Raw genomic sequence first — 14,205 nt, forward strand, 5'->3', positions numbered from 1 at the left:
TTTCCTCCCAATCCCAATACCCTTCACGGTACGCGTTTTCGCTAGATCCCTCCCCATTTCTGTTTCATATTTAATCTAATCCCAAAAATTTAAAATAAACCCTAATTTTTTCAACAGGGATACCGTCCCGTTGATTTTCCAATTCGACGAATAAGGGTATCACATCTCTTAATCAAAACATGTTTACCCGAATTTTTGGTAAACCTAAACAGGAAGCCAATACTCTAACCACTTTGGATAAGTTAAATGAGGTAAATTGGATTTTGATGTTCCAATTGGGGGATTCTTCTTTTTTTCCAACCCAATATTGCTGTTGATGAATATAACTATTCTTTCTTCAAATTATGTGTTTCACATATTCAGACTAGTTTTATTGTTTTTCTTAATTCATAAGCAACGTTATTGTCTTTGGAGGCTGGAACTATTAAGAAAGGATTTTCCTATGTACTCCATATGTCAATTAAGAGTTTATTCATGCGTGTAATTTGTTTTGCAGCATTATGGATTATGCTATTTACAATTCGGAGGTGTAGTGCAGAAGCCATTTTTTTATCTTCCTCTTGTCCCATTTATAAAGCTTTTCTCATGTTAGTGTTATGGAAATTGCTCGATCTTAAAACTATGTGAATAAACTACAGTCTACATATATTCACATAGTTGTTGGAGAGTGGAGACACAGCCTCAGTAGCCTAGTTCTGCTTTTATTATCTTATTTTTTCTTATTCAATCTTGTGTTCTATTATGAAACTTTGTATCTTTTCTGTTCTGTAACTTTGCCTAGTTTTTCTAAGCATTCTTAGATCATGCAAAGATCAATGTGCGCAAAGTTCATTGTTTGTTTTCTTCAGTAATTTACAGTTTGAGGAAACTTTTTTTTCCCATTCTGAATGTTTTGCCCCTTGAATGCTGTAGACACTTGAAATGTTGGAGAAAAAGGAGAAAGTACTCCTAAAAAAGGCTGCTGCAGAAGTTGAAAAAGCCAAAGAATTCACTAGGGCAAAGAATAAAAGGGGTATGCATCAAAACTCATTTATTTTTGTTCTAGAGAATATCATTGAGACATACAATGCTGCCCTCCTTCCTATTTCACTTATGTTTGTGTTACTGCTGAGATTTTGAAATTTGAATGCATGCCGGTGTCAAAATTGTGTTATGATAGTTTCATCAAGAATAATATGTCAAGCTTCTCAAGAAGACTTGGGTTCCATTATATGATTGGATAGTCCCTTCGAATTTTAAGGGGACTACCTTCGTAGGAAATGGCCATTTTGTTCCACCAAGGTTGATTACATTTACCATGTACTCATATTATTTTCTTTAAATGATCCTTTACTATTATTGCTGCCACTTCTGGGCACCATTGTTCCACCCACCAGGACCATCACTGTCATTGAACAGATAATTTTCGTTATATTCCTTTATCTAAGTTGGTGTGCAATGGAATATGAATTCCAGTCTTGTCTGTGCAAAACATTTTAGTGGGCCGTATTAATTCATCAGAAGTGCAATCAAATTGTAATTTTGGATGAGTTGCAAATACACCCATTATAAATACAAAAAGTAGCAATTAACCACTTAAAACATTGAGACATTAGGCATTAAGCTTTTATCTCTTTTTCCTGTTACTTTTAAAAATTGAGTTTCAATGTTGGAATGGAAGAGGGGTGTAGGATTGTAATGCAAGTAGTAACTAATATCTAAATAATATGCAAAATTATAGATATGTATGTGCATATGTGTGTATATATATGCATAAAAAATTACTTAAATTAGAAAAATAACCTCTAAATCACACCAGATATTAAACTAAATTGAAAATTCATAAGATATTATGCAACTCATAAGAGCACACAGCAAAACAGCCATTTTCCTTGATGACAAAACACATCATGTAGCAAACTTTAGAACCTGAATAGAGAGGGGGAACAAAGGAGAGAGCGCTCAGCCTCATACAGAGGAGTCTGAGAAGAGAACCAAACCAAAGAGATAGGGACAAACTAAAGAGTGAGGGAAGAACCAGAGAAGAGTGTCAAAGGATGACAGCGGAGGAGAGTTGAGGGTTGCACTAGCACAACACAATTTAAGGAATCAAACAAAAAGGCTTTCTTTCTATAGGATTGTCTGACCCAACCCAGATCATTCACTTTTGCAAACTCATTTTTGGAGTGCGAAAATCCTATGATTCCATGACTTGGAACAATGATCCAAAACAAGTCAACCATACAATGCTTTTCTGGTGGGAATGCAGGTCGCTTGGGAGGTCAAAATGCAATGGATTACCCATTTATAATTTTGTTCAACTTTTCGTGTTAACATAAAGAAATCAGAAATGTAGTCACAGAGCTTGATTGCGAAACTCCCCTAAATTGTTCAGCATGGTTCCGTCCCCATTATTCTTGCCATTTATAGGACACATTATACTGAATTTATATGGATAAAAGCTTATATGCAATTTTTCAGAAAAAAATTTACACATCTTTTAGGAATTCATTAATATGGGAGCTGGTTCATGATCAATGATGTATTAATCCCTTGTGACATTGTTTTTAAATTTCTGTTTTATGCAGCGGCAATACAATGTTTGAAGAGGAAGAGGCTATATGAACAGCATGTAGAGCAGCTTGGAAATTTCCAGCTGCGTATTCATGACCAGGTGTGGATGCTCTTTATATTCAGCAGTCATGACAAGGGATTTGAAACCAAACCAGTCATTTGAATCATTAAAATGAAAAGTTTTAGGTTGAGTATACAAATGTAGAAATTATCATATTAATAATTATTGAACTAAAAATAGTATTGAGTATAGTAATGTTGGCATAATTTTATAAAATATACTAGCCTTGCATTGAATAGGTAAAAGGTGAAGGAAGAAGTGAAACTTCTCATGATAAATAGTAAGCCAAATGATTGCATTACAAGCTCTTATTGGACTCACATTGGACAAAGCAGGAAAAGAAAAACTGAGTTTTGGTTTTGAATTGGGAACTAAATAATCAAATGATGTAAAGAAAGTTTTTAAAATTTTTCAAAAGAAAATAAAAGGGACTGCTCAATCTGTCACGTACGCTGTGACTAGTTCACATGGATCAGTTTGTTCAGGACTGGTGTTTCCATTTTTTTTTTATCTGTTTTTGATATCTTAACTTTGAGGATTGGTTGGATGATTTTCTAGTCCAAACAGCCACTTTTCTCTAGTTCTGACAATTATGAGTATTATAATGAATTCATTGTTTTGGAGTAGCATTTATATCTTAAGCTGATAATTTGTGTTACAGATGATAATGTTGGAAGGTGCCAAGGCAACCACAGAAACTGTTGATGCATTGAGAACTGGAGCAGCTGCTATGAGAGCTATGCAAAAAGCAACGTATGTATATTTGTGATTTCATCCTTAAAATGCTCTTCTATATTTTATTTTTACATCTTTGTTTTAGGCTTGTTTTAAAAACTGACAGGTTTACTGTGTTTTTTGTGATGTGAAAATCTTCATGGATATACAGATGTATTGTTTAATGCATCTTAATGGGCTGCTGATTGTGACATTGTTGAGTTTTGGTGCTTATTTTTCAGGAATATTGATGATGTTGACAAGACTATGGATGAGATCAACGAACAGACAGAGAACATGAGACAAATCCAGGAAGCATTGTCTACTCCAATTGGTGCAGCCGCCGACTTTGATGAGGTCATTTTCTCAAATTTTAACTTTATTTGTACTCTATGCCAATGAGAAATTTTTATCCTTTTAGTTATTGAGCCTAACTATAAAGTATGCCACATATCTAGGCATCATTCTGAAATCTGAATTTGTTTGCCATTTCAGGATGAATTGGAAGCAGAACTTGAAGAGTTGGAGGGTGCTGAATTGGAAGAACAGCTTCTTCAGCCTGCAACTACAGCTCCAGCTGCTCCAGTGCATGTTCCCGCTGGGCGGCAACCCACTCACCCTGTGTCTTCGAAGCTCACTGCTGAGGAAGATGAATTGGCGGCTTTGCAGGCTGAGATGGCACTTTGAGCAGGTCCATTTTCTCAGCTGTGACACTATTGATTTATGCTATCTATTCATTAATCTGTTCTAGTTTGTTGGTATTGCAATTAAGGTGGCAGTTGAGTGAATGGTTTGTGTGTGCACCAGTTTCTTGTTAAATATCAACCTTTGCACAGTTGAGTTCACTTGTATAATAATAGTTTGGAATGAATTCCCTAAAGTTGCTTGTCAGGAAAAGTTTGACAATCTTATTTTATGCTGTTTTTATTGATTTTGCAGCTGGCTTTGGTTAGGCCAGAATTTTGCAGGCATTGATGTGCATTATAAGTGGCCTCTTTTAAAATCAAGAGTGACACGGAGAATTCTGCCCCCTCTCATGCTTGCTTACCTATGAAATTATTAAACAGACCAGAGGATGTATATAAATGTTATAAAAATTCAATAGCCCTTCAAAATTTATACTTTCTCCTGGAATGTTTGTTAGTTTAAATGTTATTCAGACTGATCAGCGGAGAATAACGAATGAAAAAGATTGATCGAGAGGCAATGCTTGAGTAATAGATTATTTTAGTTTATTGGAATATCACAAGCGCCATTGAAGCAGGGAAAAATATTTTAGTCCCGAAATAAAAATGCAATAGTATTTTAGGCTGCTTTGACCGAAAAGCGAGTTTGAAATTTGAATAATGAACAAGTATTGACGTGTAGTGTGTGTTCAGTTGGATTGGGATTCAGAGAAAATTAGTTAAAATTGATTGAAAAGTTTTCTGATATTAAGAAGAATCACATTAGAGGTTTCGGCTTGGGTGCTTTAGGCGCCGGTCCTCTGTTGATATTTGTGCATGGAATAAGATCGTCTTCTTTCATTAATAACATTTTTTTTACCGGTGAAGCTTTTTATTTTTATTTTTTTTATGAGTAAGAAAGCATTAAAAAACACAAGCAAGAAAAACCAAACAAGAGGCTCTTGCCTAGGGAACATTGTTCCCCCTGCATCTGCAGCAACACAGCAACACTATGATAAAGACCAGCAGGACAAGCATGCAGGGGAACGAATTGCAGCAACGTCTGTAGCATGAGGATGATATATTGCAATTCCTTCAGAGATAAATTTGATAGATAGCATAAAGCTCAGCTGTTGAGTTATTGGTAAAACCGCAACTGCCATAGAAACCTGATATCCGGTGTCCCAAGCTATCCCGAATCACACCCCAAACCTGGAAGGCCCAAGATTACCAAGAACTGTCATTTGTATTAACCTTGACGAATTGGGGTAGTGGTGGAATCCATCTAACCAGGATAGACGTCGGCATGCGATGAGGTTCCATTTGAGCCTTCTGCGTTGAAACCAACAATGTCAGGATCTGATTGTGAATGTTCCACGGTGGCCAGCTGTTGTCGTTGAAAACACTTTCATTTTGAGCACACCATATTGACCAACACTTGATGCCAAAGATGAGATGATTACTTCCTTGGATGTGTTTACGTAACCATAAGGCAACATCCATGGTGTAGAAAGTTGGTTCTGAATCTAGGTGTACCATGTGCCATGTACTCTTAGCAAAAGGACAATCACGTAGAGTATGGATTCACGTTTTTGTAGCTGCTCCACACCTGAAACAAGAAGAATCAAATGAAATATGCTGTGTAAAGCGGAAGAAGTTAGTTAGAAGGCTTCCCTTATATGTTGGCCAAAGGAAGTGTTTAATGTTCTCAAGAAGCTTGGTTTTCCAAAGCCAGGACCAGTATTCTGCGGAGGTAAAATGACCAGCGAGCTCACGGTTTAACCACACATAAGCGGACTTGGTATCATACTCCCCAAAAGAGGAATGACTCCAAGTGATAGTATCTGACATCGTATATTCAAGGAACAAGATTGGGAGTTTATCCAGAATGTCATCGAGAATGCTGGTGGTTAGAACATCAAGATGCCATTCACCATCTAAGTATACATCATAGACCCGTAGATGAAAATTCCTATCATGAATATCCTCAACTCCATTATACAAAGTGTCCCCATAAAGCCATGGTTCGAACCAGGGGGAAGAGGACCCATCACCTATTTGAATAGAGAACCCGGATCTAAGAGCAGACAAGGCTTTCATAATAGAGGACCATGGATAGGAGCAACCCTTAGACACATTCAGATTCAACATAAGCACCAACACATGCTTACCTATTCACTTGTCTGCATTTGTGAACCCAATCCACCATATTGCCAAGACTTAGAGACAGTGCCCTAGTCAACCCAATGGTTGTGGTTACCACCCCAAATAAAGCACCTAATTATGGAATCAATCTTATCACAAATACCTTGGGGAATCTATAAGTTCTGCATCGTATAAGAGGGAATCAATCTTATCACAAATACCACTAATCAGCGCTTGCCATACACCTGTCAAGTTTTTTGTCGATATAACCACCCCCCCTGAATGTTCCGCCGCCAAGTAAACCGCCTCCTATCATCTCCAAATCAATGAGACCAAATTGCGTCAAAGTCCCATAGAAATGATTTTCTCCCATCTGATGGAAAACCCTCCCTCTAACTTCTAAAGGATGAGTAATCTCATTAAGGTCACCCATAACTACCCAGGGGCTAGTTACCTGGGTACTGATATGAACTAAATGATCCCAAAGTAGCTCTGGTACTGTTGGTATAGGAGAGGCATATATTGTTGAACCAGCCCATATAGCATTTGCTTTTTTCAAGGAGAAAGTAATACACTGATTCATCGAATGGAGAAGAGTGAAGTTGATATCCATCGATTAGATAGAACCCAAATTCCACCTGCATGTTCGCGAGCTTCCTGTGTAAACATAATTTCATACCCCATCTTTTTCCGAAACAACTATACGTTATGAAAAGGAACATGTGTTTCTAACACAATTTGGGGGATCAGAAAATAAACTACGCAAACTGTTTTGCCGATGATTAATTCCTTGTGGACCTTCCCCGTTAGATGAGGTCCAAGATGCATGATCTTTAACATATATATACGGCATATGCATAGGTGAATCAAATGATATAAATTAACAAAACATATATTAATACTTTATAGTGTTTAGTTAATAATTTAATCAAATGATATTAGTACAAATATCTTATTAATATTCCGGAAGCCATAGGACCGAGACCAATTCATGTGATCCTACTACAAAAATGGTTTTGTGAAAAAGTAACTTCTGCAGTAAACAACTAAACGTAAGCTTTTGTGAAAGAAATCATGCAGGCTTCTTTTTCACCATATTATATATTGTATGTGATAATGGCGAAAAAGACACACACTATCACAATTCATGTATGTAGTTGTTATTGTCAGATGGGGACCCCTTAATTTGTTTTTTCTCTCCGCTTAGAAATTCTTCAAGAGCCAACGCAACTTTCGTGACCACAGCTGGCCACTGAGAATACTACGTGCGATCCCATTGTCACACTCATGAACCTTTGAATGTTAGTTTAAGGTCTCTACATCGTGACATATAGAGATTTCCATCGGTAAGATTTCAATTCCTCTAAAAAGTAAAAAGGCAATACATAGAATTCTTGACTAAAATGTAACTTCAGTGATCCTTCCTATCATCATGTTTGAAATTCAACTGCAAAAAGATCACATAATTCCTTACACACCTAACTAATTAATCAAATTCAAATCACGGTCCACATTTGAAGGGTATTTAATTACTAGTACTAATACTATATATAATCAATAATGATGAAATCAATCTTTGCCACTTTGACTTAATTGTCTCTTTTTCTTTTCTGAAATGGTGCTGTTATCTGTGTTTGGACCTTAGAGAGGTGGAACTTCGCTGCTATTTTCTTGAGAAACAAACCCATTATCTTCATACACAAAATCAAGCAAAAATGATTCATCTTCAGCAAACCATTGGGTCTCATTCTCATTTTCCTTTTTTACCAAGGAAGCTGAAACTGCTTCATTGGATAGTCGTACACTACAACTGCTTCCAAGACCAAAAACATCTGATCCTAAAGGCAATGGTGTTTGCTCCAAACCCAAGACAAGATACTCAGCTGAGTTCTCGTGATCATCAAAGACACTGTAGTCTTCAAGTTGAGGCTGAGAAGTGGAAGTTGAGAAAACAGTACTGGCAATGGCATTGGTGTTTGCTGCCAAAAAAGTTTTATTTAACTTAGTGTTCCAATGATTTTTCCCATCATTGTCTGTTCTCCCAGGTAGCTGAGCAGCAATAAGGGACACCTAGCCAACTACAAAACTAATGCGCTTGTCAATTAATTCTTGATGTAATACGTAAATGATTGGTGTCAGAATTTTTTACTGATCAGTCTCATCCGTGTAAGGATTCGGAATTCCTCTTCCAAAACAGCTAGCATTTTCCCTTGGTGGAATAACTAATAAGGAATGAACAAGCAAAACAGTAATATTTTACATGTAAATCTATCATATCACACCAAATTATTACCCTTAGAAACCTGATTTTGAGAGAGTTAAATTTAAGGATATAGAAGGAAAGAATGAACGTGCATGGTTCCGATGGTGGCATAAAGGGTGCAGATAAGTTGGTCTTCCTGACGAGTGAAGTCTCCATGCTTGATATGAGGCCTGAGATAGTTCAGCCATCTCAGACGACAACTCTTTCCACAGCGCTTAAGGCCTAAAATTAAAGAAAACATTGAATAAGCCAAGATAGGAGGAATATAGAATACCTAATAACAACCTAGCTATATTTAAGTGGAAGAAAAGGATGATATTGATACTAAATGAACCTGCTTTTTGTGGCGTGGCATGTTTGTTGAGATAGTTTTTTGAGGGTTTCATCTTCTTCACGAGACCAACGCCCTCTTTTCACGTTAGCTTTGTCACAACATGGAGCTCTTCCCATGACACTGAACTCACAGAGAAGTAAATTTGCAGTCCACAAAATATGGTTTTAAGAAGACTAGAATGGATAGGGAAGTTGGAACGTTTGACTTTGTCTGATTAAGCTCTTTTAATTTCCTCTGTGATTTTGTTTTACTTAGTTCTGTCCTTTGCTCAACATGAAAATGTGGAAGGGCAGGGACAGACAAACTGGGACCAACGCTGCAGGTTGCGTTCTGCACAGACATAGCAAACAAAGATGAAGGAATTAACCCTGCCCAAGACCCAATTCCACCTGTCCTATTCGTGTGCACATTTATTTACCATAAGAATAACACTATCTTTTGGAGGGATTGTTTAACCTATCCCAATAATAACGAGATTAATAATTATGGCCAAGAAAATGAAATGTAAGATTACATTCAACTTAGCATGGGTTATATGGAGTAATTTTTATATTTATGACAGATTATTAAAATTGGAAAATGCTTTTTCACCATTAGTCTCTCACAAAACTCAATAAAGTAAAAGGTAAATATTTGATACACACCATATTATCTTATATCTAGAGAGAAAAAGGAAAAAGGAAAAAAAATATATATATAGGTATAATAAAATTTATGATGTAATATAAAAGAGATATAAACATAAATGAGAAATCTTGATGAAGTGTTAAAAATGAAGAGTGATTTATATATTATTCTACAAGTAAAAAATATTAAGGGAATATTTACTTGACAGATAACTTTTTTAAACTCATGAATGAAACATGAGAATGTTATTTTTGGGTATTTAATAAAAACAATGTATTTGTTAATAATAAAATTAGTTAGAAATATTTTTTTATATTCTGAGAAATAATTAAGAAATATGTTTGGTTAAATTTTTTTTCTAAAAATATATATTATAATTACTAAAATATTCTTATTATGTTAAAGATAATATTTTATTTCATAAAACAAATAGCTTTATTATGATACCAACAAATGACAAACAAATTGAATTCGAAATGTTATATATTTCACTTTCTCATGACAAAATATATCCCTACTCATTTATTATTCCTTAGAGTATCACCCAAAATATAGAAATATTTGTCCACACCAAATCATACATGCAAGGAACAATAAGAGGAAAAGCAAAAAATTATTATGAGTAAAATTTACAAGATTGACGATAAATAAAGATTAATACATGAACAAAAACTTTGAAAATGAAAAAAATTATAGAACTTGAAGGGATGAAAGGAGAGTGTAACACTGGATAGGAAGAGAAAGAGGGTATAAGTGAATTTTTACTCAATTTTTTTTTTTGTCTCATGAAAATAGATATTTTAATCCCTCTACCAGACTTAAATATGGGGTAAAGGTAGAAATATTGCTTATCAAAGTAAAAAATATATTATGAATTAATTATTTTATTATTCCGTAATAAATATGGAATTATTTTTGTTCTTTTTCTATTGTGTGGACTAAAAAGTCTATCCGTAAAACAAACATCTCTACTTAATTCAAAACATTTAATATTATCATGTATATAATTCTCTTTAATCATTGCTCTTTAACAAAACTCAATAAAATAAGGCAGAATTTCATTGGATCCGGTTCGTAGAATTTCGTTGGATGCATAGTTTAAAAATAAAATAGGATAAAATTCATTTTATTTTATTTTATTGACAACCTTTCTTTTTCTTCGTTCAATTTTAAAAAATGAAACTACATTTTTTACCATTGCCTATTTTAATAAAATGGTAACCAGAAACCTTTTAAAATAAATTAGCCTTTTTTGTGTCGTTTGAATATATTCTGTGACAGATTATCAATGGAATCATGTTTCAATCCCCGTTTGTTTCTTTATATAGTTCCATCCATGCCTTTTTGTGTCGTGTTTAATATATTTTGAGTTTTCAAAACACACAGACACATTGAATTCTGCACAACAAGAGTGTAGCATTGTTACGTTTACAATTACAGAAGATAGAGTGGCCAGTGCTCGAAACAGGCCTCCACGTGTCACCCCTCCTTCCTTTTTGGTTAGGATGGCCATGATGAGAGTATCTAGAGCGAAATGGTTTAACTTTTTAAGTTTTTCATTATTTACCAAAACCAAAATGGATCAGGTCCAATCTTGGCTCCAACCCTTTCAATTAGTTATTGCCTAGATTGTTCAAATAACCATTACAACATTCACTTTGGCCATTTATAAGACGGAGAACTATTTGACCTATGATCATATTGAAGGAAGAAATAGACCAACATAATAATAAATTCTATAATAAAGTAATAAATAGTGAAAAAAATGTTCACGTTACGATAAGTGTTGTGTATATGTGACTATTTTAAAAGGTGAAAATCAAAATCACATATTATTTGATTTAAACTATCAAATAGTTTTACTTTAAGAGATTTTTTGTTGTTGTAAAATGGATCTACCCTTATATTATCTTCCCTCCTCTCTAGAAAATACCACAAAAGCAGAACAAAACATTTTGTTTTCTTTCTCTCTAAATTTTATCTTTTTCTTTCTTATAAAAAATTATTTTGAGAGCAAATGTATTTGTGTTAGAAGTTTCAAAAATTCTTTCGCTCCACACTATCCAAATCAATAGCTTGTTGTACTTAGGAAAGAGAAATACAACTAAGGATCGCATTTCAAATCAGACTAATTAAAAATTTATCCTTTAAATTATTTTTCTTTATATTTATTTTATGATATATTGCATCATGGATTTATGTTCTCTCAACTGAAGTTATTTTATTATTTTTGTTTTGTTATTTAATTTAAAAATTTATATTTTCTTCTCATTTATTTCTTTTGTTTTATTTTAATTTTCTAACAGTAATTAGTTTGGTGCAATGCAAATCCAAATCGGTGGATCCCCCACTCCTCGTCCACACAATAAAGGGACTCACGAACTTCTTTTTTTGTATTAATTATTGTAAAAGTAGTTTACATTTCAAAGTTTCAAGTTTACCAGAAAATTTAGATATTTGTGTCGACATTTATTTACTTAGTATTCCCCTATTTGAAAGTGTTTAAAACTCCTCTAACGTTAAAAAAAAAATATCCAGAGAATGTATATTTTATTTTCAAATTTTATTTAAATGTTTTATAAAATCTCATTTTCTCGCAAACCCCGATTTTCCAAAGACATTTGTATCTTCGTCTCTTCTCACCTCTAAAATTTTGAGTTACTTGGTTTTGATGATTAAACCTTGCTAGTTCTATTGCCTTAATTATCTTGGAAAAAACTTGCTAAATCTTAAAAACTTGCGCACCACATAGATAAACCTTTGAAGATAATTTGAGGACAAACATCTCAATTTTCGTTTGCGATTCAAGTTCTAGTGATTTGCATTTTTTTTATACATTGAACAATAAGAAAAAGCTAACTACTTATTAATTATTACAGGTAAACATGGTAAATGAATGATAAGAAAGAAAGGAGAGGCAAACTATAAGTAAACATGGTAAATTTGATTTATTTATTATTATACTTATCTTAAGCGAAAATTCAAGATTACAATATCTCAGAAAATCTAAAAAGATAATCCAACAGAAAAACAATGTATCTTACGACTAAAAGCCAAATGAATAATTTATAGAGCATTAGCAATTTTGATAATTTGCATATAGTAAATTGATATTCTTGTGGAAGAACAATTTCCATAATAAAGTCATTCACAAACTCCCTAAATGGAAAAAAAAAAAAACAAGGGAATATGGCTTCGTATGTGATAGATAACTTTATTATTATTATTTATTTGAAGATGAAGTTCACTATAGATTTTACTATTATAAAAAGAGAAAGGATAAAGTGAATGGAAAAGGAATGAAGTGCATTACAAATGGTCAAACCTAAGTTTTTACGCATGTTTGAGCATGTGAATTATCTAGCAAAAGATTATTTCAATTTAATTATAATTCTAAATTTCAGTTTTAAGTGTGTAATTATATTAAATATAAAAAAAAATTGATATCAATAATGATGATATTATATTCAAATAGAATTATCTCGTATGTCAAGAAAGAAAGGAAAGAAAAGAACCTAAACATTTATAAATCATATCCAAGGATTTAACAAACTGAGCTGACTCGGTAATTTTACTTTATTAAACTTAACATCATGTGTTGGTTTTTAATTTAAAGAATAGGGGGCGAAAATGATGGCTGGTACAGTAAATTCCATAGAGCGATATGAAGGTTTCAATCTAATCCAAAACACAAGAAAGTGGTTTTTATCTTAGTGGGGCTTGTGTCTTTCGGATAATGAAAAGAATATTAATATTCTCTTTCAAGTTTCAAAGGGTAATCTGTGACGGACTTAGATTAATATACACTTGTAATGTATTATATTTTATTAGTCAATTCCATCAGAATCTTATCTCCAAAGTGCAACAACCCCCATGATCTTGTCTGTTGTTGTTGAAGTGGTATTAATAATTAATTTCAAACAATATCTTTTCTTCTCTAAGCAAAAACCTGTTGGCACGGAACCAACAGTCTTCCCTCAACCCGGGGAATGCTACCAAGCTTTTCCTTCCCGTTTAACCCACTCCCTACTCTAACTCCATGCATCCATTATTAGTTGGGGATTAAAAAAAATTATAATGATTTTAATATTCATAAAAATTATTATAGTTTTGTACATAGAACTAGTAATGAATAAAATTGTATGGTAAAATAAGTTTTGAGTAGAAATATAGGAATTGATTCTTCTAAAGTGAAGACGATCTAGTTTAAATGATAAATTATAATTAACTTTAGATTGTGTTATATATGTATTTGATTTCACGTGTATTTTATTTTCTAAAATAATCCTCTTATGTTAGAGAAGCCAAATTCAGAGATTTATAATGCTGTTTTACTACTGAGTGTTGCCATTCATGGAGTTTGTAAAAAGATTAATAGCCCAAAATAATGATCCAAGGGTCTTCTCCTTGAGTAACACAAGTATTTTTCTCCTCACCCGGACGAGGGAGTGGATAAAGATACTCTTTGACACTGAAGTCAGTATGCACCAGATAGACGGAGAATATTAGGGAGTGATTGCACACCTTAAATTATATGGTGAATACATGTATTAAGGATACATTTATCCTTTTCTTTACCAATAAAATTTATATTAAATATGTAAAACTTGGGTTTCAGTAGTTAAGTTTGACCACCCCTTTTTTAAAAATAATTGACTATTAAATGCTGTCCTAAACTCTTATTAATTCACTCCTTAGAATGGGTAGATTCAGCAAACCAGGTCAAATTAATTCAGGCTCAGTGAGTTAGGATATTTCTGTCCTTAACCTGTCCTACATACCAAAATATACAAATTACAAGCCGAGTAGTAGGTGAAGTCTTTACTTTTGGGAAGGGGGGGAA

At 33.6% G+C, this 14,205-nt stretch overlaps 1 protein-coding gene and 1 pseudogene across 9 annotated transcripts; one reads left to right on the forward strand and one right to left on the reverse strand.

The window, feature by feature from the left end:
- LOC100810464 (vacuolar protein sorting-associated protein 32 homolog 2) lies at nt 1-4,535 on the forward strand. 9 transcript variants are annotated; one of them, XR_415381.4, is made up of 8 exons: nt 7-251; nt 913-1,012; nt 2,568-2,653; nt 3,276-3,367; nt 3,571-3,685; nt 3,824-4,019; nt 4,101-4,163; nt 4,268-4,535. XR_415381.4 is itself a non-coding variant. In XM_006584734.4 (7 exons), the coding sequence occupies exons 1-6, from the start codon at nt 180-182 to the stop codon at nt 4,013-4,015; spliced, it is 657 nt and encodes a 218-aa protein (XP_006584797.1). In that variant the 5' UTR covers nt 7-179; the 3' UTR covers nt 4,016-4,019; nt 4,101-4,262. The 9 variants fall into 9 exon arrangements, 5 of the variants coding, with proteins under 5 accessions (XP_014634145.1, XP_006584797.1, XP_006584798.1 ...); XR_415382.4 differs by having other exon boundaries at nt 4,108-4,163; XR_005892509.1 differs by lacking the exon at nt 7-251 and adding an exon at nt 459-527.
- A 3,244-nt stretch (nt 4,536-7,779) lies between these two features.
- Nucleotides 7,780-8,851, reverse strand: LOC100797164 (transcription factor MYB87-like; annotated as a pseudogene).
- Nucleotides 8,852-14,205: the final 5,354 nt, after the last annotated feature.

Source organism: Glycine max, chromosome 8, assembly GCF_000004515.6.
Source record: "Glycine max cultivar Williams 82 chromosome 8, Glycine_max_v4.0, whole genome shotgun sequence".
Classification (NCBI taxonomy): Eukaryota; Viridiplantae; Streptophyta; class Magnoliopsida; order Fabales; family Fabaceae; genus Glycine; species Glycine max.

Excerpts from the sequence above, each read along its gene's own strand:
- LOC100810464 (XM_014778659.3), top strand. The coding sequence starts at position 180 with ATGTTTACCCGAATTTTTGGTAAACCTAAACAGGAAGCCAATACTCTA. Across the intron at positions 1,013-2,567 it reads TAGGGCAAAGAATAAAAGGG|CGGCAATACAATGTTTGAAG; the intron begins GTATGCATCAAA and ends TGTTTTATGCAG. Across the intron at positions 3,686-3,823 it reads CAGCCGCCGACTTTGATGAG|GATGAATTGGAAGCAGAACT; the intron begins GTCATTTTCTCA and ends TTGCCATTTCAG.